The sequence below is a fragment of the Dipodomys merriami genome, unplaced genomic scaffold, assembly GCF_024711535.1.
Source record: "Dipodomys merriami isolate MVZ:Mamm:240054 unplaced genomic scaffold, mDipMer1.0.p SCAF_11, whole genome shotgun sequence".
NCBI lineage: Eukaryota > Metazoa > Chordata > Mammalia > Rodentia > Heteromyidae > Dipodomys > Dipodomys merriami.
The window spans coordinates 55,297-80,758 of record NW_027202382.1 but is presented as its reverse complement, the minus strand read 5'-3'; the positions used below and the strand labels follow the sequence as shown (position 1 = coordinate 80,758).

Here is a 25,462-nt window from a genome sequence, read left to right as displayed (position 1 = left end):
GAGTGCTAGCCTTGAGCTGAAGAGCTGAGGGACAGCGCCCAGGCCCAGAGTTCAGGCCCACGACTGGACCCAAAAAAAAAAAAAAAAAGAAAGAAATGCACAGCAAAGATAATGGGAAAGGAGATCCAAAACTACAGTAAAGTGCATGAATCATCTGTGAGCCAGTGGCTCACACTTGCTTGTCATCCTAGCTACCCAGGAACCTTAGGTCTGAGGATAAAGTTTCAAAGCCAGCCTGGGCAGAAAAGTTTATGAGACTTTTATCTCCAACCAAGCACCAAAAAGACAAAACTGGAGCTGAGCCTCAAGCAGTAGAGCAACAGCCCTGAGTGAAAAAGATAAGGCCATCAGTTCAAGCTTTAGTACTAGCACAAAAATAAATAAATAATCAAATAAATAAATAAATAAAACAGCATAATAACCAGGCTCCATTTTCTTTTCCTATTTTTCAACAACCAAACCAGAAATATGTAGATCACTCTTTACAAAAAGAAAGTAAAAAGACATATCTCAGACTTTTCAAAGAAATATTATAATATTGTTTCCTTAACAATATGTGTATGTATTTATATATGTGTATGTATTTATATATGTGTAAAGGTATGTACATATATATGGATTTACATATGCTTATATATGCAACTGTGGATATATTTACATGCATATAATACACATGTGTGGGTGTATGTATTTAAAAGCCTGCCCAACATTTCCAACTGGATGTCCAGTAGGCATGTCAAATTTGACATATCTAAAACCTGACTCCTTTCAAACCTACTCTACCTATATTCTTTACCAGTTCTGTTAATGAGAATGCCATTTCTTAAACATCTTTCACAGTCTCCTCTACTCAACTCAATTAACCAACAAATCCTACACATCAATTACAATGTGTAGACCTAAATGAGATTCAGTTTCACACTATAAGCATACACATATTTATGCCATTTATAAAAAATTAGAATTTGAATAATGCCTGCACTTTTGATTATACTTGCCTGTGAAACTAATATGGCTTCTAAATAAATACATTATTTTTAAATATTCACAGTTAAAATTATATAATATCTGGGGAGTTCTTCTATATTATGTGGGAAAAAGATGAGTCAGAGTAGAAATGATACCACACTGTATACACATAGCTGTTGAAACCCATATGAATACTACTAAATCCATTACAGTATTTTATATGTACTTAACATTTTCTATAATGAAAATTTAATTTTGAAAAAAAGGACCAGAAATCTGGAGATGAATGAGGAAAGAGCACAGCAAGAACAGTATTAGGCCTCTCATCAGCAACAGCAGACCATAAAACCAGTGAGGCAAGGCCTTCTTCAAGTTACAAGACAGATGGATTTTAAGATAAAATTCTTTATTTAGCCAAGTTATATCTATCCCAATATTGTATAGAAAAATATGTGATTAGATATACAAGATTATGTAAGGTTGAGATCCCAAACTCCCTTTCTTTCGAAACCAGACCATGTATTCCTTTAAAATAAAAGTACTATGGGACCTAAGAAATAAGTACAACAGAGAAATAAAAAGCTGCAAGTGGAGGTGTGACTTAAATGTCTAATGGTAGAGCACTAGCCTTGGGCAAAACAGCTTGGGGACAGCACCAAGGCCCTCATTTCAAGTCCCAGGACACAAACACACACACACACACACACAAAGAAGAAAAACCTCATAACAATATTAAATAATTGCAGTGAATTTAACAAATATTTCTCTAGTATCTGTTATTACATATTCCTTATGTTTACTTACCTAGTAAGAATATTAAATTTAGGAGAAAACTTTCTTTACCTATTGAAATACTTCATTCCCCAGAAAGTAAAAGAAGTTTTTAAAAAAGACAAAAATATATACCAATTAGATCTCTCAAAATTAGTTAGCATCACCATTCATAAAGTCATATTTTTCTTTGTAGACTAATGTTCTTTTCTTATCTATAGTCTTATCTAAAATCTTTCTACAAACCCTGCTAATATAAATGATTTACACTATAAAAATAGAATTTAATATTATCATTTAACCCCTGAGTATACCAAAACTTTTACTGTGTTGCTTCCTCAACCTTAAAATATAAACAATTACTATCAAGCTTCCCACATATTCTATGATTGTTAAAAGTGAAATTTCTATTCAGTGCTAGTGGCTCACGCCTGTAATTCTGGCTACTCAGGAGGTTGAGATCTGAGGACCATGATTCAAAGCCAGTCCACAAAAGTCTTTGAAATTCTTATCTCCAGTTAATCACAGAAAAAGCCAGAAGTGTGGCTATGGCTCAAGTGGTAGAGTGTTATCCTTGAGCAAAAAAAGCTCAGGAATAGCACCCAGGCTGGAGTTCAAACCCCAGGACCTGAAAAAAAAAAGGTGAAATTTTTAACCAGGCACTAGTGGCTCATGCCTGTAATCCCCAGGGAAAAACATTTGAAAGACCTCTTTACAACTGAGAGCTGGGCACAGTGGTGAACACCTATCATCCCAGGTCTGCTGAGAAACCTAAAATAAGCAGATCATAGCCAGGGTAGAAAGCAAGACTGTATCTCAAAAATAACTAGTTCAAAAAGACTGGCTGGAGGTATAGCTCAACAATAGAGCATCCAGCCTAGCACGTATGAGGTCCTGAATTCATACTCAAATATACTTCCCGCCCATCCCCCCCAAAAAAAATGTTGTTTAAATCAGGTACAAAATGTAAAATGTTTTGTTCAAATACCAAAGTTTTCCCCAAAAAAAGCCAAATATACAATTTAAAAGCCTCCCAACAATTACTTTTATATTGTTCTACAGTGTAAAATTTTCTCTAGGCTTAAGTCACTACATGATAAATATATGTATCCTAAAAAATAAAATAAAACTACCTCAAATTCTTTTCTAAGACATTCTTCCCGCTGAGTGCTAAACTCAAGTTCACTTGTTTGTCGCTGTAAAAGGTCAGAGCAATCTGTATGTTCTGCTTCTAATTGTTCTACTTTCTTCTGCATAGTTTGTACAGCACAATCTTGTTCCTGAAACACAATTCATTTTTACATCAATAAAATTTATTAATAGCCATCAATGATTAAATCTGTGATCAACTGTAATAGGTTAATTTACTTGGAAAAAGAAACACTACATATGACTAACACTGAAGATATAAATGGCATACCAGACTATTGTGTTAGTTTAATTGACCTCTATGGGTATTTACATAAAGCTATTATTCAACTGTCACATATAATGTTTTCCTCTCTCGTTAAAACTTCATCATATTTAGTAATGCAATGGATACAGTCCCTCTGTGTAATGTGGAATGATTAGCTTGAATTACTAATAATGACCCATGAGAGATATTTATGTGAGATCAGGGTACTTAAATTATATGCTTATAGCTCTTAAAACTGTATCCACTAGATGGCTGTGTTTCATTTCTTTCTCAATATTCAAAAAGTTCAAATTTGCTGTATTGTTGAAAGAAATATAACTAAAAGTTTTCGTCTATTTAAAACTATCTCCTTTACCAAATAAAGTCAAAACTCAGAGTTGAACTTGGAAGGTCAGTCATAAAATTAACATACATATCACAGATATTTTCTGCAATAACTAAATCTAGAATAATCATTCTCACTTCAAGTCTATACCAGAACCCTCTTCCTTACCAGCACATTTTTATTCATGGACATACACATATATGTTTTATACATGCTTTCATGAATTCCTAGCCAATCAAAGGTATCAGAATCTGGGAAAATGATTCCAAAATATAATTCTCTCATCACTGTAGTTGGAAAAGTATCACTTTTACAAAGTATTTACAAATACTACTACTATCTGACATTACAAGTTTCTCTGCTTCAAATACCCAATGCACTAGTACTAATTCAGTCACTGTTAAGTTATATACCCACTTAATTTATGAATATAAAATCTCTAATTTTCAATTATCCAATTAGATCATGAGAATATATAGCACTTGCCGGATTAATCACAAAATAAATTAAACAATGTGAATAGGAAATGGATGTAAGTGGTTTTCTTGGGATAACAAAAATGTTTGGAAATAAAGTCTGTGGTTGTACAACTTTGAATATACTAAAACTACTGAATTGTATACTTCAGGGGCTGGGAAGGTGGCTCAGTGGTAGAGTGCTTGCCTTGCATGCCTGAGGCCCTGGGTTCGATTCCTCAGCACCACATAAGCAAAAAGAAAAAAGCTGGAAGTGGCGCTGTGGCTCAAGTGGTAGAGCGCTAGCCTTGAGCTGAAGAGCTGAGGGACAGTGCCCAGGCCCAGAGTTCAGGCCCCACGACCGGACCCCCAAAAAAATAAAAATAAATAAAACTTTAAAAATACCAAAAGAACATGAAAAAATATATGTTGAAAAAATAGGAAAGATAGGTAATTTATGGATGAGTCCAGAGAGTTCAATATTCAACTAATTTGATGGGTCCCGTAAAAGAGAAGAATAAAAATCCAAGATGTTAGATATGCCTGGAGATGTTGGGATGTAGTATAGCAGTAAGTTGACCAATTCAAAAGGAACTCCACAAGCAATGTTTACTTCTGCCTGGCACACCCACCAGCCAAAATCCCCGGTGCGAGCACACACAGAGGAAGAAGCAAGCTGCTCCTCTTTTATCCCTAACTCAGCAGGCCCAGCACTTGTGCTTGGATTGGCTAAGGTCAGGTTCACAATCTGCAACAGGATGTGGCTTAATTAACAAGAACAGGACATAACTGATATTCATTAGCAAGATGTTTTAAGTGTAGCAGAAAAAGGAAATAACTATAAAATACAATCAACCAGGGCTAACCCAGGCTAAACCAGGAACTTTTCAGAAAAACAATTCTCACAAGTTTAACAGAAAGTAATCCACTTTAGTTGAAAAGAGAGCTCTTCTCACGGAGAAAAAAAAATCATATGAAAAGCATAAATCTGACCCACAATTTGTTGGTAGTCATAGGGTGGTCATGGAGCTTGAACTGAGGGCCTGGGTGCTGTCCTGGTGCTCTTTTTTTTGTCTGAGGCTAGCACTCTATCACTTGAGCTACAATGACACTTTCAGTTTGGGGGTGGTTAATTGGAAATAAAGTTTCAGACTTATCCACTTGGGCTAGCTTCAAACTATAATCCTCAGAGCTCAGCTTCCTGAATAGCCCAGCTGGAATAGCCCAGTGCCCAGCTGGAAGGATTTCATTTTTTTTTTTTTTTTTTTACATACTCCACAGACCTGGAAGTAGGCTTCAGTATGCTTCTTTTGAGGGATATTATTTCTACGAAGTCCAATTTTCCTGAATCAAATTTAACAGAACTAGCTGGGCACCGTTGGCTCACGCTTGTAATCCTAGCTACTCAGGAGGCTGAGATCTGAGGATCGTGATTCAAAGCCAGCCCAGGCAGGAAAGTCCATGAGACTCCTATCTCCAATAAACCACTAGAAAACCGGAAGTGGTGCTGCGCTGTGCTCAAGCGGTAGAGTGCTCACCTTGAGCTAAAGAGATGAGGGACAGCGCCCAGGCCCAGAGTTCAAGCCCCATGACCAACAAAAAAAAAAATTATATTTATCCTGTATACATGTGACCACTATTAGTTTTTTGTTTGTTTGGGGGGCTGGTTTGGTTTGGCACCAGTATTGGGTCTTGAACTCTGGGCTTTTTCCACTTGACCTGCTATGAGGTGCTCAACCATGGTTTTACTCAAAAAATTTACTTCATATAATTTTTGTTTGTTTTTACTTTTTGATTAGTCTATGTTTTTACAACATATAACTCACCTGAATTTGCATAGTAGATATAAATTATATAAAAGAATACATATATTTATGCATAGACAGGTTGGATTACACATAGAAATACATCATTTGATCCAAAAGAAAGTTATGAGTAATTATCCTTACATACTCTAGTCCAAAATGTTTACTATTCTTAAGCTTTTCTTTAAAAATTTAAATATAACAAGTTAGCATTTTAACAAGTGGTGACAAAAACTATTATTCATTTTAATGAAGTGATGATTTTGTTTATAATCTATCATTCTCAGACCAAAGAGGATACTATTAAGAGAGAAACACAAGGTGCAATGCCTAAGTCCAATGCCTCTTCATATTTACATAAAATAATACTGAAATGAACTCTAAGATATGGAAACAAGAGACCTTGTTTGTTTTCTTTTTTTCTTTTTTTTTTTTTAGTTTTAGTTTTCTTGATTCTGTCTTCATTACCTTATGTGTGGTGTGTTCAAGTGTACATCTTTGGAAGGGTTTGGGGGACTGCAGAACTCAAGGGGAAAAGGGTAAAAAAAAAGTTCAGCAACGGAACTCACTGGACACTGACGAAAAGTGAACTACATAACTTGTGAGTGGCGATGAGAGGGAGGAACTGGAAAAAATGTGGGAACAGAAGACACTGTATGAAAGGAAATGACTCATTATCTGACTCGTGATAGTAATCCTTCTGTACATCACCTCTAAAATAACAATAAAGTAAATTAATAATTCAAAATCTATCATTCTCAGAACCGTACGACACTGAGTATATAGCGTGCACCAATTATTATAGCTTCAACAGTCAATCCAAATCTATGCCCTTTTAATCTTCAATAGTTCAATTGTTAATCATATAAAAAATATGGATGTGGGAGGTGGCTCAGTGGTAGAGCGCTTGCCTTGCATGCATGAAGCCCTGGGTTCGATTCCTCAGTACCACATAAGCAAAAAGAAAAAAGCCGGAAGTGGCACTGTGGCTCAAGTGGTAGAGTACTAGCCTTGAGCTGAAGAGCTGAGGGACAGCGCCCAGGCCCAGAGTTCAGGCCCACGACTGGACCCAAAATATATATATACATATATGGATGTGATATAAAAATGAGTGTTTTAAGTTTTAAAGAAAGGAAGTTAAGCCAGGTGCTGGTGGCTCACGCCTGTAATCCTAGCTACTCAGGAGGCTGAGATCTGAGGATCATAGTTGAAAGCAAGCCGGAGCAGGAAAGACCATGACACTCCTATCTCCAATAAACCACCAGAAAACCAGAAGTGGCGCTGTGGCTCAAGTGGTAGATTACTAGCCTTGAGCTGAAGAGCTGAGGGACAGCGCCCAGGCCCAGAGTTCAGGCCTACGAGCGGACCCAATATATATATATATATGGATGTGATATAAAAATGAGTGTTTTAAGTTTTAAAGAAAGGAAGTTAAGTCAGGTGCTGGTGGCTCACGCCTGTAATTCTAGCTACTCAGGAGGCTGAGATCTGAGGATCATGGTTCAAAGCAAGCCCGGGCAGGAAAGACCATGAAACTCCTATCTCCAATAAACCACCAGAAAACCGAAAGTGGCACTGTGGCTCAACTAGTAGAGCGCTCACCTTGAGCTGAAGAGCTGAGGGATAGCACCCAAGCCCAGAGTTCAAGCCCCATGACCAACAAAAAAAAAAAAAAAAAAAAAGTTAAATCTATTACTATTTAAAGTTTTTTTCTTTCAACTTGGCAGATTCATCTCAAAAATTTGAAATAAGATTACTGAAGAAGTAAGCAGATGTCCAAAAGAAGATATTTCCTTTACTGTATAAAAGCTTTCTAAACTGCTGTAGTACCATTTGTCTGTTTTTGTTTTTGTTCCCTGTGTTTGGGGTCTTATCCAAAAACATTATTGCCCATTACTATCTCCTAAAGCATTTCTCCTGTTTTCTTCTAATAGTTTCATGGTTTGGGGTAACCTCTAAGGCTTTAAATTTTTTGAGTTGATTTTTCTACCTGGGGAAACACAAAACTCTAGTTTCATCTTCTGCTTGTTGTACATTTCTCTCAGAACTAGTTATTGAAAAGAGTATCCTTTCTCCAGTATGTGAACTTACCGCTTTTGTCAAAAATCAGTTGGCTGTAGATACCTGGATTTACTTCAAATTTTTCTATTCTGTTCCATTGATCTGTGAAGCCTGTTTCTGGGTCAATACCATACTATTTTGTTTTTCAGTTCCTGGGTTTTTTGTGTGACAGTACTGGGACCTCAACACCCAGGGCCTCTCATTCTCACTTGGCTTTCTGCTTACAGATAGAACTTGAGTCATGTCTCATTTTGACTGGTTAACTGGAGATAGAGTCTCTCAAACTTCTGTACCCAGGATGAATTTGAACTTCAGTTCTTTAGGACTTAGCCTTCTGAGTAGCTAGGATTACAGGCATGGCCACAGGTGTTACTATCATGCTCCTTCTTTGTATGTATATTTTAAAGTCAAGTAGTGCGCTTGCCTTGCATGCATAAGGCCCTGGGTTCAATTCCTCAACACCACATAAACAGAAAAAGCTGGAAGTGGCGCTGTGGCTCAAGTGGTAGTGCTAGCCTAGAGCTGAGGGACAGTGCCCAGGCCCAGAGTTCAGGCCCCATGACCAATAAAAACAAACAAACAAACAAAAAAATAGTGAATCATCACTCACTAGATGTCAAGTAGTGCAATGCCTGCTAGTTTTACTCTCCTTACTAAGGGTTGCTTTAACTGCTCTGGTTTTTTTTCTGGTTTCATAAAAATTTTGGATTTTTTAAATTTTTGTTTAGTTCTATGAAGAATGTCATTTTAATAAAAAATTCACTAAATCTATAGATCAGTTAATTTCTTAATATTGTACATATGCTAAACACATACCTACATAAACAAGAATATTGGATATTCATGTAAACATTTTAAAATTTGAACCTGGAAATAACTTAAATCCCAATTAGTAATGGTTAAATTAGTTATGTTACATTAACATTTATATTTACTATAAAATAAAATTAGTGAACTAGAACTATTTATTAGCTGTGATAAATCTCAAAAAGGATAAGCTGGACAAACATGCATACTGCATAATATTCTCTATATGTCACACAGAATGAAAATGAAACAAATTGCTGAAATAATAATATGGCTAGTGTCAAAAGTAAACAGACAGCCAGGTGCTAGTGATCCATGCCTGTATTCTTTGCTATTCTGGAGGCTGAAATCTGAGGATCAGGGTTCGAAGCCAGCCCAGGCAGCCAAGTCCCCGTGAGACTCTTATCTCCAATGAACTACTCAAAAAACAGAAGTGACACTACGGCTCAAGTGGTAGAGTGCCTTAAACACAGAGGCTCAGGGACAGCGCCCAGACCCTGAGTTCAAGCCCCACAACCAACAAAAGGAAAAAAGGAAATAGAAACTAAATATCAAATACAGAATGGTGGATCTGTTGAGGAAGTTGGATGATAGTATGATAGAAAATTCATTAAAACAGCTAGTCTTCAATGATACTTCACTTAAGCAACTAACATGATGTAGGTGGAAGATACTAGTTACTTTAATGGTATTAGTTGGTTGTAATGGGTATTTGTCATAAAAGCTCCTGAAATTTTTATACATTCAAGTGGTCAAGTTTATGATTGTATCACTATAAATCTAAGTTTGAAATATATTACTCACACATGAGATTCATTTGCTAACAACCTATATAAAGCTAACTTTAAACATTCTGTCATAATATTTATTTTTTAATCATACCAAAGACTACCAGATAATTAATGTGAAAAAGAATGAGAGTTGGCATATATACATGTACACCACAATATAATTCTTACTGCAGGGGCTGAGAAGGTGGCTCAGTGGTAGAGTGCTTGCCTTGCATGCATGAGGCCCTGGGTTCGATTCCTCAGCACCACATAAGTAGAAAAAGCCGAAAAAGTGGTGCTATGGCTCAAGTGGTAGAGCACTAGCCTTGAGTTGAAGAGCTGAGGGACGGTGCCCAGAGTTCAGGCCCACGACTGATAAAAACAAAAAATAATATCTCAAAAATAATTCTTACTGCAGCTGCTCAGTGTGGGTTAATACCTATTATAATCCTATATACTGAAGAGACCTAAGCAGAAAGATTGTGAATTCAAGACCAACCAGAGCAAAGTTGGCAAGACTTTATCTCAGAAACAAACTACAAACAATAGAGACATGGCTCAAGCAGTGATGTTTAAGTCCATGTACAAGGCCACAGGTTCAAATCCTCTATGCCACAAAAAACAAAAACAAAAACACCCCAGAAAATTACAGTACAGACATTTGAAATTGATGTTTCTTCTTTGTGCCACTAGGGGGAGGTGTTGAATTTAAAACACTTTTAAATGGGGCTTGTTTTTGAGCTGACATTTAACATCAGAGGAAACCACACTGTCCTGTTAAAAAATAAACTTGTTTTCACATATTCCAAAAAAAGAGGGCAAAAAGTATGAACCTATATGAACGTATATAGACATTTCTCAAATCCAAAGCACAGTTTCAATTGTAAAGCATTTAATTATAAAAATATAGTTAGAAAAATACCAGAGCAAAATATTGCTTCCTAGCTCATAAAACATCAAAAGAGCTAATTAAGGGGCTGGGAAGGTGGCTCAGTGCTAGAGTGCTTGCCTTACATGCATGAGGCCCTGGGTTCGATTCCTCAGCACCACATAAGCAGAAAAAGCCAGAAGTGGCACTGTGGCTCAAGTGGTAGAGCACTAGCCTTGAGCTGAAGAGCTGAGGGGCAGTGCCAGGCCCAGAGTTCAAGCCACATAAACTGGAAAAAAACAAAACAAAAAAGAGCTAGTTAAAAATCTCAATCTAGTATCAACTTATTCCTTGACAGAGCCAAGTATCACCTCAATATATTCCCAAAGCCAGAACTGTTCTATAACCGAAGTTTGTTGATAGTACAGTCACTCACTCCTATAATTCCAGCTACCAGAAGGCAGAGGTCAAGAAGTTTTGCAGTTCAAGGCCAACTCAGACAAAAAATTAGCAAGATCCTACTTTAGTCAATAAGCTGGGTGTGGTGATGCTCACCTGTCATCTCAGCAATATGGAAGACACAGGTAAAAATGTAGGAGGATTGCAGGATTTGCATGGCCAGTTCCATGCAAAACCATGAGAAACAATCTTAAAATTGCCTGGGTTCACTTCAATCTTTAGATCTCAGCCTCCTGAGTTAACTAGAATTTACAGGAGTTAGCCACTGGCTCCAGCTAGTGTTTTGTTTTGGGACTGAACTCAGGCCCTCACACATAAAGCAAAAAACGGGCTGGCAGTGTGGTTCAAGTGTCAGAACATCTGGCTAACAAATTCAAGGCCTTTAGTTCAAATCCCAATACTAAAAAAGAAGTTTGTTGCTGTCAAATATCAATTGATACAATATGTGTCCTGTGTATCATAATTACAAAACCGTAAGTTTGTTGACCACGCAATTATACATCTAAGCATTTCACAAGAGAACCACTCAAAGAGTATGTATAGAGAAGGATGTTAGTAAATCTGGCTATTTTGGCCCTTTGTTGCTGGATTTTTATTTGTTTGTCGGTCACGGGGCTTGAAATCTAGGCCTGGGCACTGTCCCTCAGCTCTTTAGCTCAGGGCTAGCCCTCTACCACTTGAGCCACAGCACCACTGGTGTTTTATTGGAGATAATAGTTTCATAGACTTTCCTGCCAGGGCTGGTTTAGAACCATGATGCTCAGATCTCAGCCTCCTGAGTAGCTAGGATTACAGGCGTGAGCCACCAGCACCCAGCTATTGCTAGATTTTTGTCTGTTTGTTCCCCAGCTGTTGCTGGATTTTTTGTTTGTTCGTTTTTGGTGTACTGTGTTTGGGATTTAGTTTTTATTTTTTGTAATAGTACTATGGCTTGAACTTAGGGTGTCTGGGTACTGTCACTTAGTTTTTTCTGCTCATGACAGCAGACCTTCTACCACTTGAGCCATAAGCTCCACTTTCAGCTTTTTGGTGTTAAATGAAGATAAGAGTCTCATGGATTCTTTTGCCTCACTAGCTTAGAACCAAAATTTTCAGACCTCTGCCTCCTGGGTAGCTAGAATTACAGGTGTGAGCCATCAGCACTAGCTGGTACTTTTGGGTTTTTTGCCAGTCCTGTGCCTGGGGCTTGAACTCAGAGCCTGCATACTGTCTCAAGCTTCTTTTGCTCAACATTAGCACTTAACCGCATGAGCCACAGTGCCACTTCTGGATTTTATATTTATGTGGTACTGAGGAATCGAACCCAAAGCTCCATGAATGCTAGGCAAGCACTCTACCACTAAGCCACATTCCCAGCCCTGGTATTTTGTTTTGATGCTAGAATTTTTTTTTCTTTTCTGGTAGGTCGTGGGGCTTGAACTCTGGGCTTGGGCGCTATCCCTCAGCTCTTCAGCTCAAGGTGAGCGCTCTACTGCTTGAGCCACAGCGCCACTTCCAGTTTTCTAGTGGTTTATTGGAGATAAGAGTCTCACAGACTTTCCTGCCCGGGCTGACTTGGAACCGTGATCCCCAGATCTCAGCCTCCTGAGTAGCTAGGATTACAGGCATGAGCCACCACCACCTGGCTTCTGATGCTAGAATTTAACTCAAACCTTTTCAAATGCTAAGCAAGCAGTCTTCCTCTGAGCTGTATCACCAATCCAATAAAAATTAGAACAAAAATTTGAAAGAAATGTATTATGAACATGTACATGCCAAAGAAACTAAAAGAATAAGACATAACCATAAGATAGATTCAAAAATATTATTGAAGCATATAGTTTTATGTAAATATATTTATATACCTATGTAACCTTAAAGAATGGCATTAGAGGAAAAAGGGGGAAATCTTTCTACTTTTAAATTTTCCTAAATTAGAAAAAGTTTTACAATAAACACATTGCAATTTTATTTCTAGTTTAAAAAAAACTTTCCAAATAATTTTAGAAGGTATTTCCAGTTTGAAAAAAGAGAGACTACACCAATGCCAGCTATTTCTTTTTTTTTTTTAATTTAATTTAATTTTATTTGTGAACATACTGTACAGAGGGGTTACAATTACATGGGCAGGATAATGCGTACATTTCTTACCAAGCATTGCAGCCTCCTCCTTTGGTTTGCCGGCTATTTCTTACATCATTTGCTAACAAGATACCAAGAAACCACAAAGGCATTTTTTTCTTGTTTTCTTTTTTTTTTTTTTTTGTCAGTCGTGGGGCCTGAACTCTGGGCTTGGGTGCTGTCCCTCAGCTCTTCAGTTCAAGACTAGCACTCTACCACTTGAGCCACAGCACCACTTCCAGCTTTTTCTTTTTGCTTATGTGGTGCTGAGGAATCGAACCCAGGGCCCCATGCATGCAAGGCAAGCACTCTACCACTGAGCCACCTTCCCAGCCCAAAGGCATTTCTTTTTCATGTAAGTTTCTCCTGGTTGTCCCTAGATCCCTGGATCTGTCTTTAACATATCATACAGTCTACAGAGGCATAAACCTGGTCTGAAAACTCTTTTTGGCACAGCCCCTTATCCTTCTCTTTCTTTAGTTTATGTATTATTTTCTTCCTTCCCTCCTTCTTTCCTTCCTTCCTTTCTTTTTTGGTGAGACTTCTGTTTTTGAAATACATCACTCATAGCACAAACCAAGCATTTACATTTCAAATTCTTTTTATAAAATATTTGTGCCATTTTGAAGAATTCTGTTGAGATCATGATCTAAAATACCTGTCAGAGTTCAAAAATGGTATTACTTTCTTTTTTTTTTTGGGGGGGGGGTCCAGTCATGGGGCCTGAACTCTGGGCCTGGGCGCTGTCCCTCAGCTCTTCAGCTCTACTACTTGAGCCACAGCGTCACTTCCAGCTTTTTTCTTATGTGGTACTGAGGAATCGAACCCAGGGCCTCAAGCATGCAAGGCAAGTGCTCTACCACTGAGCCACCTACTTTCAATGGTACTACTTTCAATGTTTATTCCACAAGTCATCACAAATGCCCTCTGAATCACTAGACTATAACAAGATTTATGCGCCATATTTAGACAATGAATAAAGAAAAGATAATTGTTTCCCAAATTAATTGTTAAATTTTAGAAGTATAATTAATACTAAAAATGTATATATTCAACCTGTAAATTCTTTCAATTCTCCTGACTGAATTATACACTGACATGAACTGAAAATATGACAAAAGAGGTATATGGTGGTTTAACAATAAAGCTTTACAACTACCTGTCCCACAATGCCTACAACATAATCATGGCAAATAAGTCTGCAGTTTCAAAGGGCCCACTGAGGCTGGGAAGGTGGCTCAGTGGTAGAGTGCTTGCCTTGCATGCATGAGGCCCTGGGTTCAATTCCTCAGTACCACATAAGCAGAAAAAATTGGAAGTGGCACTGTGGCTCAAGTGGTAGAGCACTAGCCTTGAGCTGAAGAGCTGAGGGACAGCTCCCAAGCCCAGAGTTCAAGCCCAATGATGAACAAAAAAAAAAGGTCCCATTGAAATCAAGGATTCAAAGAAAAATAAATGAATTTTTAAATATAGTGTTAACTTTTAATACAAATTTTAAATAAATATTTTCCAGATCAATATACATATACTTTGTTCTAAAATTACCATGGCTTTGATCTGCTTTGAATTTTCATTAATACTACAAAGAGAATTTTTCTTATCAAAAGAGGTCATGGGGTTTTAAAAAATGAGAAACACAATCTCAAAATGAGGTAACTCTAGTAAGAATTTACATTAGTATTCTGGAGAAGTATAACTGGTGGAGCCCTCTAATTCCTGAGAAAGAAAAGGGTTATGGCATTAAATTGAGTTGGTTTGTTTTTTGAGGGCTTTTTGTTGTTTTTTTAATGGGTGTGAATTCTAAAGCCCAGATCAGAGAAATATTATACTAGCTTTGTCTGTTAAATATAGAGTTTTACTAAGAAGGATTTTTTTTACTTATTTAAAAACCTGAATTCCCTTAGAGAGTGAGACAAAGAGAACATTATATGATACCAAACCTAATTGTAGGGTATAAAACTAAACCCACCAATAGACAATAGGAAAGAAATTTTTACTCTGTCTCTGAAGCTGTTTTAAACAGACTTTTTAAAATATAAAATGAGGTGATAATTTCTTAACCTTGATTTACAGAAAGAAAAGTAGTTTTCTTATGTCAATAGAAAGAACAATAGAAATTGAAAAACAAAGCTCTAAAACATTTTAATTACTATATATACCACAATTTATCTTACAAAATCAGTAAAATAATATATTAATAGCAGTAATCAAAGAGCATATTCCCTGACTCTTCCCAGTACATCATAATTAAAGATTGACATGGAATTTTAAATTCTTTTTGATACTCCATAACTTAAGGTAGGCATAACTGCATGTTTCATTAGGGATTTATAGGAATGACCAGGAAAATAGATCGAAACCACATCAATCACACATTTTCTTTTTCTTTTCTTTTTTCTTTTTCTTTTTTTTTTTTTTTTTTTTGGTCGTCCTAGGGCTTGAACTCTGGGTCTAGATACTATCTTTGCGCTGTTTTGCTCAAGACTAGCACTTAAGCCATGGCTCTACTTCTAGCTTGTTTTGTCCTTTAGTGGAGATGGTGGCTCACACCTATAATCTTAGTTATTAAGGAGGCTGAGATCTGAGGATCCCTGTTGGGGGCTAATCCAGGCAGGAAAGTCTGTGAGACTCATCTCCAATTAGCCACCAGAAAACTGTAAGTGGAACTGTAGCTCATAGTGGTAGAACACTAGCCTTGACCAAAAAAGCTCAGAGAGCCAGGTGCCCATGGCTCATGCCTGTAATCCTAACTACTCAGGAGGCAGAGATCTGAGGATAGGGGTTCAAAGCCAGGCTGGGCAGTAAAGTCTGTGAGACTCTTATCTCCAATAAACCACCAGAAAACCAGAAGTAGCGCTATGGCTCAAGTGGTAGAGCACTAGCCTTGAGCTGAAGAGCTAAAAAGCTCAGAGACTGTACCCAGGAAGCCCTGAGTTCAAGCCTCAAGACTGACCACAGAGGGAAAAAAAAAGTCTCATGGACTTTCCTGCCCAGCTGGGTTCAGACTGTGATCCTGAGCCACTGATGCCCATCTTCAATCACATATTTTAAATATAGGTCTCTGATCCTACTTTGTAAGTTTAGATCTCTGGCTGGTAGCACTACAGATTTCTGATTGTTCAAAATGAAAGAACTATGTGCTTTTACTTAAGCTTATTCCAGGTAGCTGTTAAGACAATTATTAAAACAGCCCAAATATTACTTGATAGGAAGACTAGGCAGCTATAATCATTTTTATGGTTCCACAGCATTTCTTCAAAATGATATTATAATGTTTTGGGGTTTTTTGGGTCCGGTTGTGGGGCCTGAATTCTGGTCCTGAACACTGTCCCTCAGCTCTTCAGCTCAAGGCTAGCACTCTACCACTTGAGCCACAGCGCCACTTCTGGCTTTTTTATTTTTTCTGCTTATGTGATGCTGAGGAATCGAACCCAGGGCCTCATGCATGCAAGGCAAGCGCTCTACCACTAAGCCACCTTCCCAGCCCTATGTTTTTTCTCACTTTTACATGTCTCTCTATGCTGAAAGACAATCCAGGACAGAAAACATATCTAATCAATTTTATATCTCAGTACCTTCAGTAGTAGAGTTCAGAAAGCATTTAGGGGGGCTGGGAAGATGGCTTAGTGGTAGAATGCTTTCCTTGCATGCATGAGGCCCTGGGTTCGATTCCTCAGCACCACATAAACAGAAAAAGCCAAAAGTAGCACTGTGGCTCAAGTGGTAGAGTGCTAGCCTTGAGCTGAAGAGCTGAGGGACAGCGCCCAGGCCCCACAACAGACAAAAAAAAAAAGCATTTAGGGAACAAATAACTATACAAATATCAGATAGCATACCAAGAATGTAAAAAGGAGATATATCTCAGTGGCAGGCCATATGGCCAACAGGTGTCAGGCCTTAGAGTCCATTTTCAGCACCACAAAAAAAAAAGGAATTAAAAATTGAAATAAAAAGAGTGGTTGTAGTGTCCATCCTGTTTCCAGAGTTGGGAAAAAAAGCATTTTGTAAAGATCAAAGATTCGAGAAGTCATGGCTTAGTATAGTCATGCAATAAATTCAGTATTTCCACTACTTACTGCAAGCTTATACTCTAAAAGAAATAAAGCTCCTCTTAGTTTCTTCATATTTTTGGACAGTTTCTGTCTTGAAAATTGTTTATATCACAAAGTTATCTCAAAATTTATTTTAGAGCAAGGTGCCAGTGGCTCAGATCTGTTAACCTAGTTATTCAGAAAGCCAAGATCTGAGGAATAAGATTCAAGTCACCCAGGCAGAAAAACCTGAAAGGTTCCATCTCCAAAACAGCAAAAAGCAGGTCTGGAGAAGTGGCTCATTTGGTGCAGAGCTAGCCAAGCAAATACTAGGCCCTGAAAGCACATGTAAATACACACCACCCCAAAAAATTATTTAGATGGATATTTTTCATTCTTGTGAAAAAGTGTACTTTTGACATTTATATAAAGGCTACTTCAATTTGTCGTTTTGTGTGTAAAAATTACATACAGACACAGTAACTTTCCACAAAACAAATAATAGAAAACATGACTGAAACTTATTTGAAATATTTTTAGTAGTACTGAAATTTGAACTCAGAATCCTGCATTTGCTAGGAAGGTGCTCTACCACTTGTACCATGCCCCAGTCCTAAAATTTTAAATTAATTGGTTATTTTGTATTTTTCTTGAAAGTGATTGAAACTGTTCACAAATATCCTTTAAAATATTCAACAACACAACTAACAGTTGGAGTTTTTTTATCTCTCCTTTAAAATAAAAACAGAAACTCTTCTGAGAAGATGCAAAATACACTGAGTAAGATTCTGAAGACTTGTACTCTTTTCCCACAACAGTTACTTAGTCTACAATCTGAGCAAATCAGTAACTGCTAAATCTCCATCTATTCATCTATAAAGGGTGTTTGATGTAATCAGTACCCTTCAAACTGGACTATGAAATCTTGAGGATTATGTGCATTTATGAAAAAGAGGAATAGAATATAATGAAAAATTTTTACTTTGTAAAAACAACTTGGGCTAGGAATGTGGCTTAGTGGCAGAGTGCTTGCCTTGTATACATGAAGCCCTGGATTCGATTCCTCAGTACCACATAAACAGAAAAAGCCAGAAGTGGCACTGTGGCATAAATGGTACAGTGCTAGCCTTCAGCAAAAAGAAGCTCAAGGACAGTGCCCAGGCCGAGTTCAAGCTCCAAAACTGGCGAAAGAAAGAGAGAAAGATAAAAAGAAAGAGAGAAAGAGTGAGAAAGAAAGAAAGAAAGAGATAGAGAGAGAAAAAGAAAGAACAAAGGAAGGAAGGAAGGAAGGAAGGAAGGAAGGAAGGAAGGAAGGAAGGAAGGAAGGAAGGAAGGAAGAAAGAAAGGAAGGAAGGAAGGAAAAAAGAAAAACTCAAAATCCAAGCACTATAATCCTAGCTACTCAGGAGGGTGAGACCTGAGGATTGGAGTTCAAAGTCATCCCAGGCAAACAAGTCTGTGAGTGTCTTATCTCCAATTAACCAGAACACAGCTGGAAGTAGTGCTGTGGTTCAAGTGATAGAAGGCTAGCCTTGAGCACAAAAGCTCAGGGACAGTGCCCAGGCCCTTAGTCCAACCTCCAGTATCAGCACCACAAAAAAAAAAGAGAAAGAGGAATTTAAATGCCACTATACTACATAATTTGTAAGGATCCTTTCTACTATCCAAAACTCTCCTATTCTATTTATTTATCCTAGTAAGACTATTATTAGTCTCTGTCTTAAACAGGAAAAACACAATGCCACAATGCCAACTATATATAAAGATCCTTTTTTAAAAAATGCAATGCAGCCAGGTGCTAGAGGCACACATCTGTAACCCTACTCAGTAGGTTAAGATCTGAGAATCAGGATTCAACACCAGCCTGTGCAGGAAGTCCATGAAACTTTTCCAATAAACTCAAAAGGCCTGAAATGAAACTCAAGAGGTGGAGTGCCAGCCTTGAGCAAAAACAGCTCAGAGACAACACTCAGGCCCTGAGTTCAAACCCCAGGACCAGCACACACACACACACACACACACACAAATGCATTTCCTTACAAACGGGGCAGTCATTCTTTCTGATGATGGCATATAATTCCATTGTGTATATATACCACATTTTCTTGATCCATTCATCTGCTGAGGGGCACCTGGGTTGGTTCCATATCTTAGCTATGGTAAATAATGCTGTGATAAACATAGTTGTGCTGGTAGCTTTAATATGGCCTTGTTTGTGATCATTTACATGCCTAGAAGTAGGATTGCTGGTTCATAGGGGAGCTCTAAATGCAGTCTTTTGAGGAACTTCCATACAGCTTTCCAGAGTAGTTGAACAAGGAAATGTAAAGACTTAGAAAAAATCATATTAAGTGAAGTAAGCCAGACCCAAAGAAACATAGGACCCATGGTTTCCCTTATTTGCAATAATTAGTATATGTCTAGGATAATCTTAGCAGATGAGCAGAATAGCTCAATAGCTATGTACATATGACCATATAAGATGATGCTAAACAAAATGAACTCCAAGCACTCTGGACACAAGAGGCTTTTCTTTGTTGTTGTTTTTAATGTACTATGTGATTTTTTTGGTTTCTTTTGTAGGTTCTTCCCTCTATGGTATATCCCTGTTGTCACTGTATTTGATTTTGGTACCCTGGTATTGTATATACATTTATTTGAATTAGGGAAAGGAAGGGGAACAACAGAATGGTGAGACAAAGGAAAAGGGGGAAACCAATGCAACAGCAATATTCACAAGACAATATGTTGGAAATGATCTGTACTACTTGGGGGTGAGGAAATGGAGGAGAGGGGAAATGGGAGAAAAATGAAAGAAGGGGTAACATGTCTGACAAGAAATGTACTAATAACCTTATGTAACTGTAACCCCTCTGTATATAACCTTGACAATAATATATATATATATATATATATGTATATATAAATGCAATGGAAGTCACCCAATTCTAACACTCATGCTATCTATTTTTAATAGTTGTGGTATTTTGATGCAAAGTAGTCTTCCAGAGATCAAAACAAGGAGTTATCATCCCTTTGAATTAATTAGCGAATTATTCTAATATAATTCTAATATAATTATTAAAAAGACATTGAAGGAGCTAATTTTTAAATACCTGTACTATAAACTGTAACTCTCTTCTTTCTGCTTCCCATTGTTCAGCTTGTAATCTGAACTCCTCCACGGCTGTCTCCCTGATATGAGACTCCATATCATTCTTCTCTTGCTGATGTGTTTCCAATGCTTCCTTCATATGAACAAAATCTTACTTTACTTTTACATCAAGAAAGGCTATCTTCCATCCTTCAACCCAAGTTAAAAGTACATAGTGCTATCCTTACGTAAAGATTTATTTTTTAAAAACTTGAGAATTCAACTTCTGTATGCAAATTGTAAAAAGATAAGAACCTATAGCCTTTTTGGTCACATTAAAATCTTAATAAAACTATTGTTTTGATAATAATGATGGTTTGACCATTCAGAACCTAAATCCAAAAAAAAGTTAGGCTTATTTATTTATTTTAAGCAGGTAATATATATTTGTGTTGCAGACATATGTGACTCAATTTTCTGAAAAACTTAACTTCAGATGTTAGCACAAAATAACATGAGATGGTAGAGAGAGAAAGAAAGTAGATGCCAGAAAATATAGAAATCTCTAAACCTGAACAAATAGATTATCTCTGATAATTTATACAAATTTTATAGAAAACAATGCATTCCAAATGGGAAAGCCAGGTATAGTGATTCACTCTTGTAATCCCAGCTACTCAGAGACAGGAGGACAATAGCTGTAGGTCAATCCAGACAAAAAAATTAAAAAGCAAGTAACACCCATCTCAAGCCAGATGCAATGGTTCACACCAGTAATTCTAACTATACAAGAGTATTATTTTGCCAGGGCAAAAAGCATGAAACATCATTTAAATAATAGCTAAAGCAGCTGAGGACCAAGTGTCTCACGCCTATAATCATCATTACTCAGAAGGAGTAATGTGAGGAGGAAGGTTTCATGCAATAAGTAAATATAAAAACAATCCTAAACATAAAAAATTTGAAAACAAGCCAGGTGCCGGTGGCTCATGCCTGTAATCCCAGTTACTCAGGAGGCTGAGATCTGAGGATCGTGGTTCAAAGCCAGCCCCGGCAGGAAAGTCTATGAGATTCTTATCTCCAATAAGCCACTCAAAAACCAGAAGTAGCACTGTGGCTCAAGCAGTAGAGTGCTAGCCTTGAGCTGAAGAGCGTGCAGACAGAGCCCAAGCCCAGAGTTCAAGCCCCATGACCGACAAAAAAAAAAAAAAAAACAAGGATTACTGACAAAAAGGAAATCAAACAAAAAATCTGCTAACAGTATCTGGGAACCCTTGTGCCACGACTTTTACATTTACTAAACACTGTTATAAAAAAAAAATTTGTAGTCAGATACATTTCACTAAAACCATTTTCAGAATTCAGAACTCTTTTTTTTTTTTTTTTGGTCAGTCATGGGGGTTGAACTCTGGGCTTGGGCGCTGTCCCTCCTTCAGCTCAAGGTAAGCGCTCTACTGCTTGAGCCACAGCGTCACTTCTGGTTTTCTAGTAGTTTATTGTAGATAAGAGTCTCACGGACTTTCCTTCCTGGGTTGGCTTTGAACCGTGATCCTCAGATCTCAGCCTCCTGAGTAGCTAGGATTACAGGCGTGAGCCACCGGCGCCCAGCTCATATCTTTTTATTTACTATTACTTCATAAACATAAATATAGTCAATTCAAAATCTAACTGCTAAGGTGCTAACAACTCCATACAAATACTTTAAGAAGGAAAAAAAAAGCAAAGTGCCAGTGGCTCACTCATATAATCCTAGCTACTCAGGAGGGTGAAGTCTGAGGATTGCAGTTTGAAGCCAGCCTAGGCAGGAAAATCCATAAAACATTTATCACCAATTATCACCAGAAGTGGAACTATGGCTCAAGTGGTAGAGTGCTAGTCTTGCATAAAAAGCTCAGGAACAATACCCAGGCCCTGAGTTTAAATCCTACAACTAGCATTTAAAAAAAATAAGAACAAGGGCTGGGAAGTTGTCTCAGTGGTAGAGTGCTTGCCTTGCATGCATGAGGCCCTGGGTTCGATTCCTCAGCACCACATAAGCAGAAGAAAAAAAAAGCCAGAAGTGGTGCTGTGGCTCAAGTGGTAGAGTGCTAGCCTTGAGCTGAAGAGCTGAGGGACAGTGCCCAAACCCAGAGTTCAGTCTCCATGACCAGACCAAAAAAATAAATAAATAAATAAGAACAAGGCTGGAAAGGTGGCTCAGTGGTAGAGTGCTTTCCTTGCATGCATGAGGCCCTGGGTTTGATTCCTCAGCACCACATAAGGAGAAAAAGCCAAAAGTAGCACTGTGGCTCAAGTGGTACAGTGCTAGCCTTGAGCTGAAGTGCTGAGGGACAGCGCCCAGGCCCAGAGTTCAGGCTCCATGACCTGAAGAAGAAGAAATGTGGCTAGGAATGTGGTTCAGCAGTAGAATGCTTGCAAGCTTTGCATGCATGAAGCTGTCAGTTTGACTCCTCAGCACCACATAAACAGAAAAGGCCAGAAGTGGCACTGTGGCTCAAGTGGTAGAATGCTAGCATTAAGCACAAAGAAACTTGAGGACAATGTTCAGGCCCTGAGTTCAAGCCCCAGGACTGGCAAAAATAAATAAAAATAAATAAATAAGAACAAGTTTAGCTCAGAGTAATTTAAGTAAAAGTTAAATACATTACATTTCATAAGTTTTTGCAGAATATGTTCTACATAGATGATGATACTTGTATCTAACATACTAATACGTTTCTAACTTAATTGAATACTGAAACCAAAATCAAGGGCCTAAATTTCTAAAATTCCATATTTTCATAGTTGGAACAAAAAGGCTACAGATTCTGATCTTTTTACAATATGCACACATAAGTGTTTTGCTTTTTGTTTGCTTTTGTAATACTGGGAATAAAACTCAGGTGAGTATGCTAGGCAAGCACTATTCATATCACTGAGCTACAATACAAGCCCTCTTTTCTTTTTAATTCTAATCAGAGATCTCAAACTGCTTTTCTTAATTAAACAGTATACACATTAATACACTGCTGAAGTATATTACAAAAGAGACTCATAAAAATGCCACTAAAAAGGAAGTTGCTTTTTCTATGTGTACCACAGTTACAAGATGTAAATTTGGTTCAAGCTTTTAATAAAATGCAAGTATCTTGAGAACAATTTTCTAACTTATGTAATATACAACATATCCCTATATATGTAAATTTTCATTAACAAAAAAATTTTACCTGAAGAGTTTTTTCTAGTTTGCTTTTCTCCTTCATAAGTATATCATATTCTCGATTGCAATTTTGAATTATACTGTCTCTTTCCTCCAAATCATGTTCAAATTTTCTACATTCTTCTTTCCATTTCTGCTGTGAAGTATGAAATGCTTTCTCAATCTCATTTGCTTTTCCTTGAAGTTCTGAATTCTGATCTATTAAAGATAGAATAGAATAGGTATATTTATAACCATGAGTTATATAACTACAAATCTAAAAACCTAAGCTTGTAGCTAATTTTACTGTCAAAACAACTCTTTTACTAAGCTCTTGAAAAGCTCACTGCCCCTGCCTAGACTAATTTCACTCACTCTTTTTCTCAGAATAAGATGCTTTTGCTACCAAATAGTATGGAATATTCTTTTTTTTTTTTGTTTTCCGGTCATGGGGCTTGAACTCTGGGCCTGAGTGCTGTCCCTCAGCTCTTCAGCTCAAGGCTAGTGCTCTACCACTTGAGCCACAGTGCCACTTCTGGTTTTCTGAGTGGTTTACTGGAGGTAAGAGTCTCACAGACTTTCCTGTCCAGGCTGGCTTTGAACTGCAATCCTCAGCTCTCAGCCTCCTGAGTAGCTATGATTATAGGCATGAGCTACTGGCACCCAGCTAAATATAGTATATTCTTAAAAAACACGCTCAAGGGGGCTGGGAAGGTGGCTCAGTGGTAGAGCGTTTGCCTTGCATACCTGAGGCCCTGAGTTCAATTCCTTAGCACCACATAAGCAAAAAGAAAAAAGCCGGAAGTGGCACTGGGCTCAAGTGGCAGAGCATTGGCCTTGAGCTGAAGAGCTGAGGGACAATGCCCAGGCCCAGAGTTCAAGCCCCATGACCGGACCAAAAAAAAAAAAGAAAAAAAAAAAAAACACGCTCAAGTTTAGGTGTGCCTCACTCTTTCTCCTATTCAAAAAAGTCGATGTTTTTTAAGACTATGAAACACATAGCTACTTTTTTTGAAAGACTAAAAGAGATTATACATTTTAGTAGAATACTAGAAACAAACTAGTTGTAACACACCTCACACAAGAGACCATCACAAAACTGAGGCTAGGAAGCACTGCTCTGACAGTTCAAATCAGCAGTTTACAAGAAGTGGCACTGTGGCTCAAGTAGTAGATTGCTAGCCTTGGAGATGACAAGCTGAAGGACAGCACCCATGCCCAGAGTTCAAGCCCCATGACCCACAAAAAAATCCTCTGTTTACTCACACAAAATCAGATGTTACTCTTTTTTTTTTTTTTTTTTTTTTTTGGTCGATCATGGGGCTTGAACTCTGGGCTTGAGCGCTGTCCCTGTGTTGTTCAACTCAAAGGCGAGTGCACCAGCTCATTTTTTTACCCTATTAATACATCAACAGTAACCAACACTTCTCAACATACTGCTAATGATGCTCTAGATGAGCATCTCGAAAAAAAGTAAGGAAAAGCTTCCTGGTCTGGCTCTATTACCCACCTCATGGTTAAAACTCTCATTCTTTGATCCCTCAGTGACTAAAAACATCTCTAAGTTATGTTGTTGTGAAAACAAAATGAAGAAATATGTACAAATATACTTTTAAAAAAATCAGCCAGGTGCTGGTCTGAGGATTGTGGTTCAAAGCTAACCCAAGCAGTAAAGTCTATGAGAATTTTATCTCCAATAACTCACCAGAAAACCAGAAGTGGTGCTGTGGCTCAAGTGGTAGAGCACCAGCCTTGAGCTGAAGGTCTGAGGGACAGCACCCAGGCCCAGAGTTCAAGCCCTACAACTGATTTAAAAAAAAAAAAAATCAATTGAGCCAAGTGCCAGTGATTCATGCCTGTAATCTTAGCTACTCAGAAGGCTAAGATCTGAGGATTACGCTGCAAAGCCAGCAGGGGCAAACAACTGTAAGACCCTTTTTTTTTTTTTGTCAGTCGTGGGACTTGAACTCTGTGCTTAGGCACTGTCCCTGCACTCTTCAGCTCAAGGCGAGTGCTCTACCATTTAAGCCACAGTGCCACTTCCGGTTTTCTAGTGGCTTATTGGATATAAGAGTCTCAAGCACTTTCCTGCCCGGGCTGGCTTTGAACCATGATCCTCATATCTCAGCCTCCTGAGTAGCTAGGATTACAGACATGAACCACAGGCACCCAGCTTATAAGACTCTTATCTCCAATTAACCACCAGAAAACTAGAAGTACCACTGTGGCTCAAAGTGGGAGAGCACTAGCCTTGAGCAAAAGAGCTGAGGGACTGCACCCAGACCCTGAATTCAAGCCCTATAACCAACCAAAAAAAAAAAATCAATCATTTGTACTATCATTTTAAAATTG

At 37.9% G+C, this 25,462-nt stretch overlaps 1 protein-coding gene across 7 annotated transcripts in view; it reads right to left on the bottom strand.

The window, feature by feature from the left end:
* The window catches only part of Ccdc171 (coiled-coil domain containing 171), a 316,277-nt gene that overhangs the window by 248,455 nt on the left and 42,360 nt on the right, over positions 1-25,462 (bottom strand). For 6 of the 7 annotated variants that reach the window (XM_070007659.1, XM_070007650.1, XM_070007684.1 and 3 more), the window contains 3 exons: positions 23,139-23,329; positions 19,955-20,086; positions 2,874-3,020 (listed from right to left, as the gene is read on the bottom strand). In XM_070007659.1, the coding sequence (XP_069863760.1) occupies positions 2,874-3,020; positions 19,955-20,086; positions 23,139-23,329 (470 nt within the window). The remainder of the gene's footprint in view (positions 1-2,873; positions 3,021-19,954; positions 20,087-23,138; positions 23,330-25,462) is intronic. The other variant, XM_070007693.1, reaches the window with a different exon arrangement.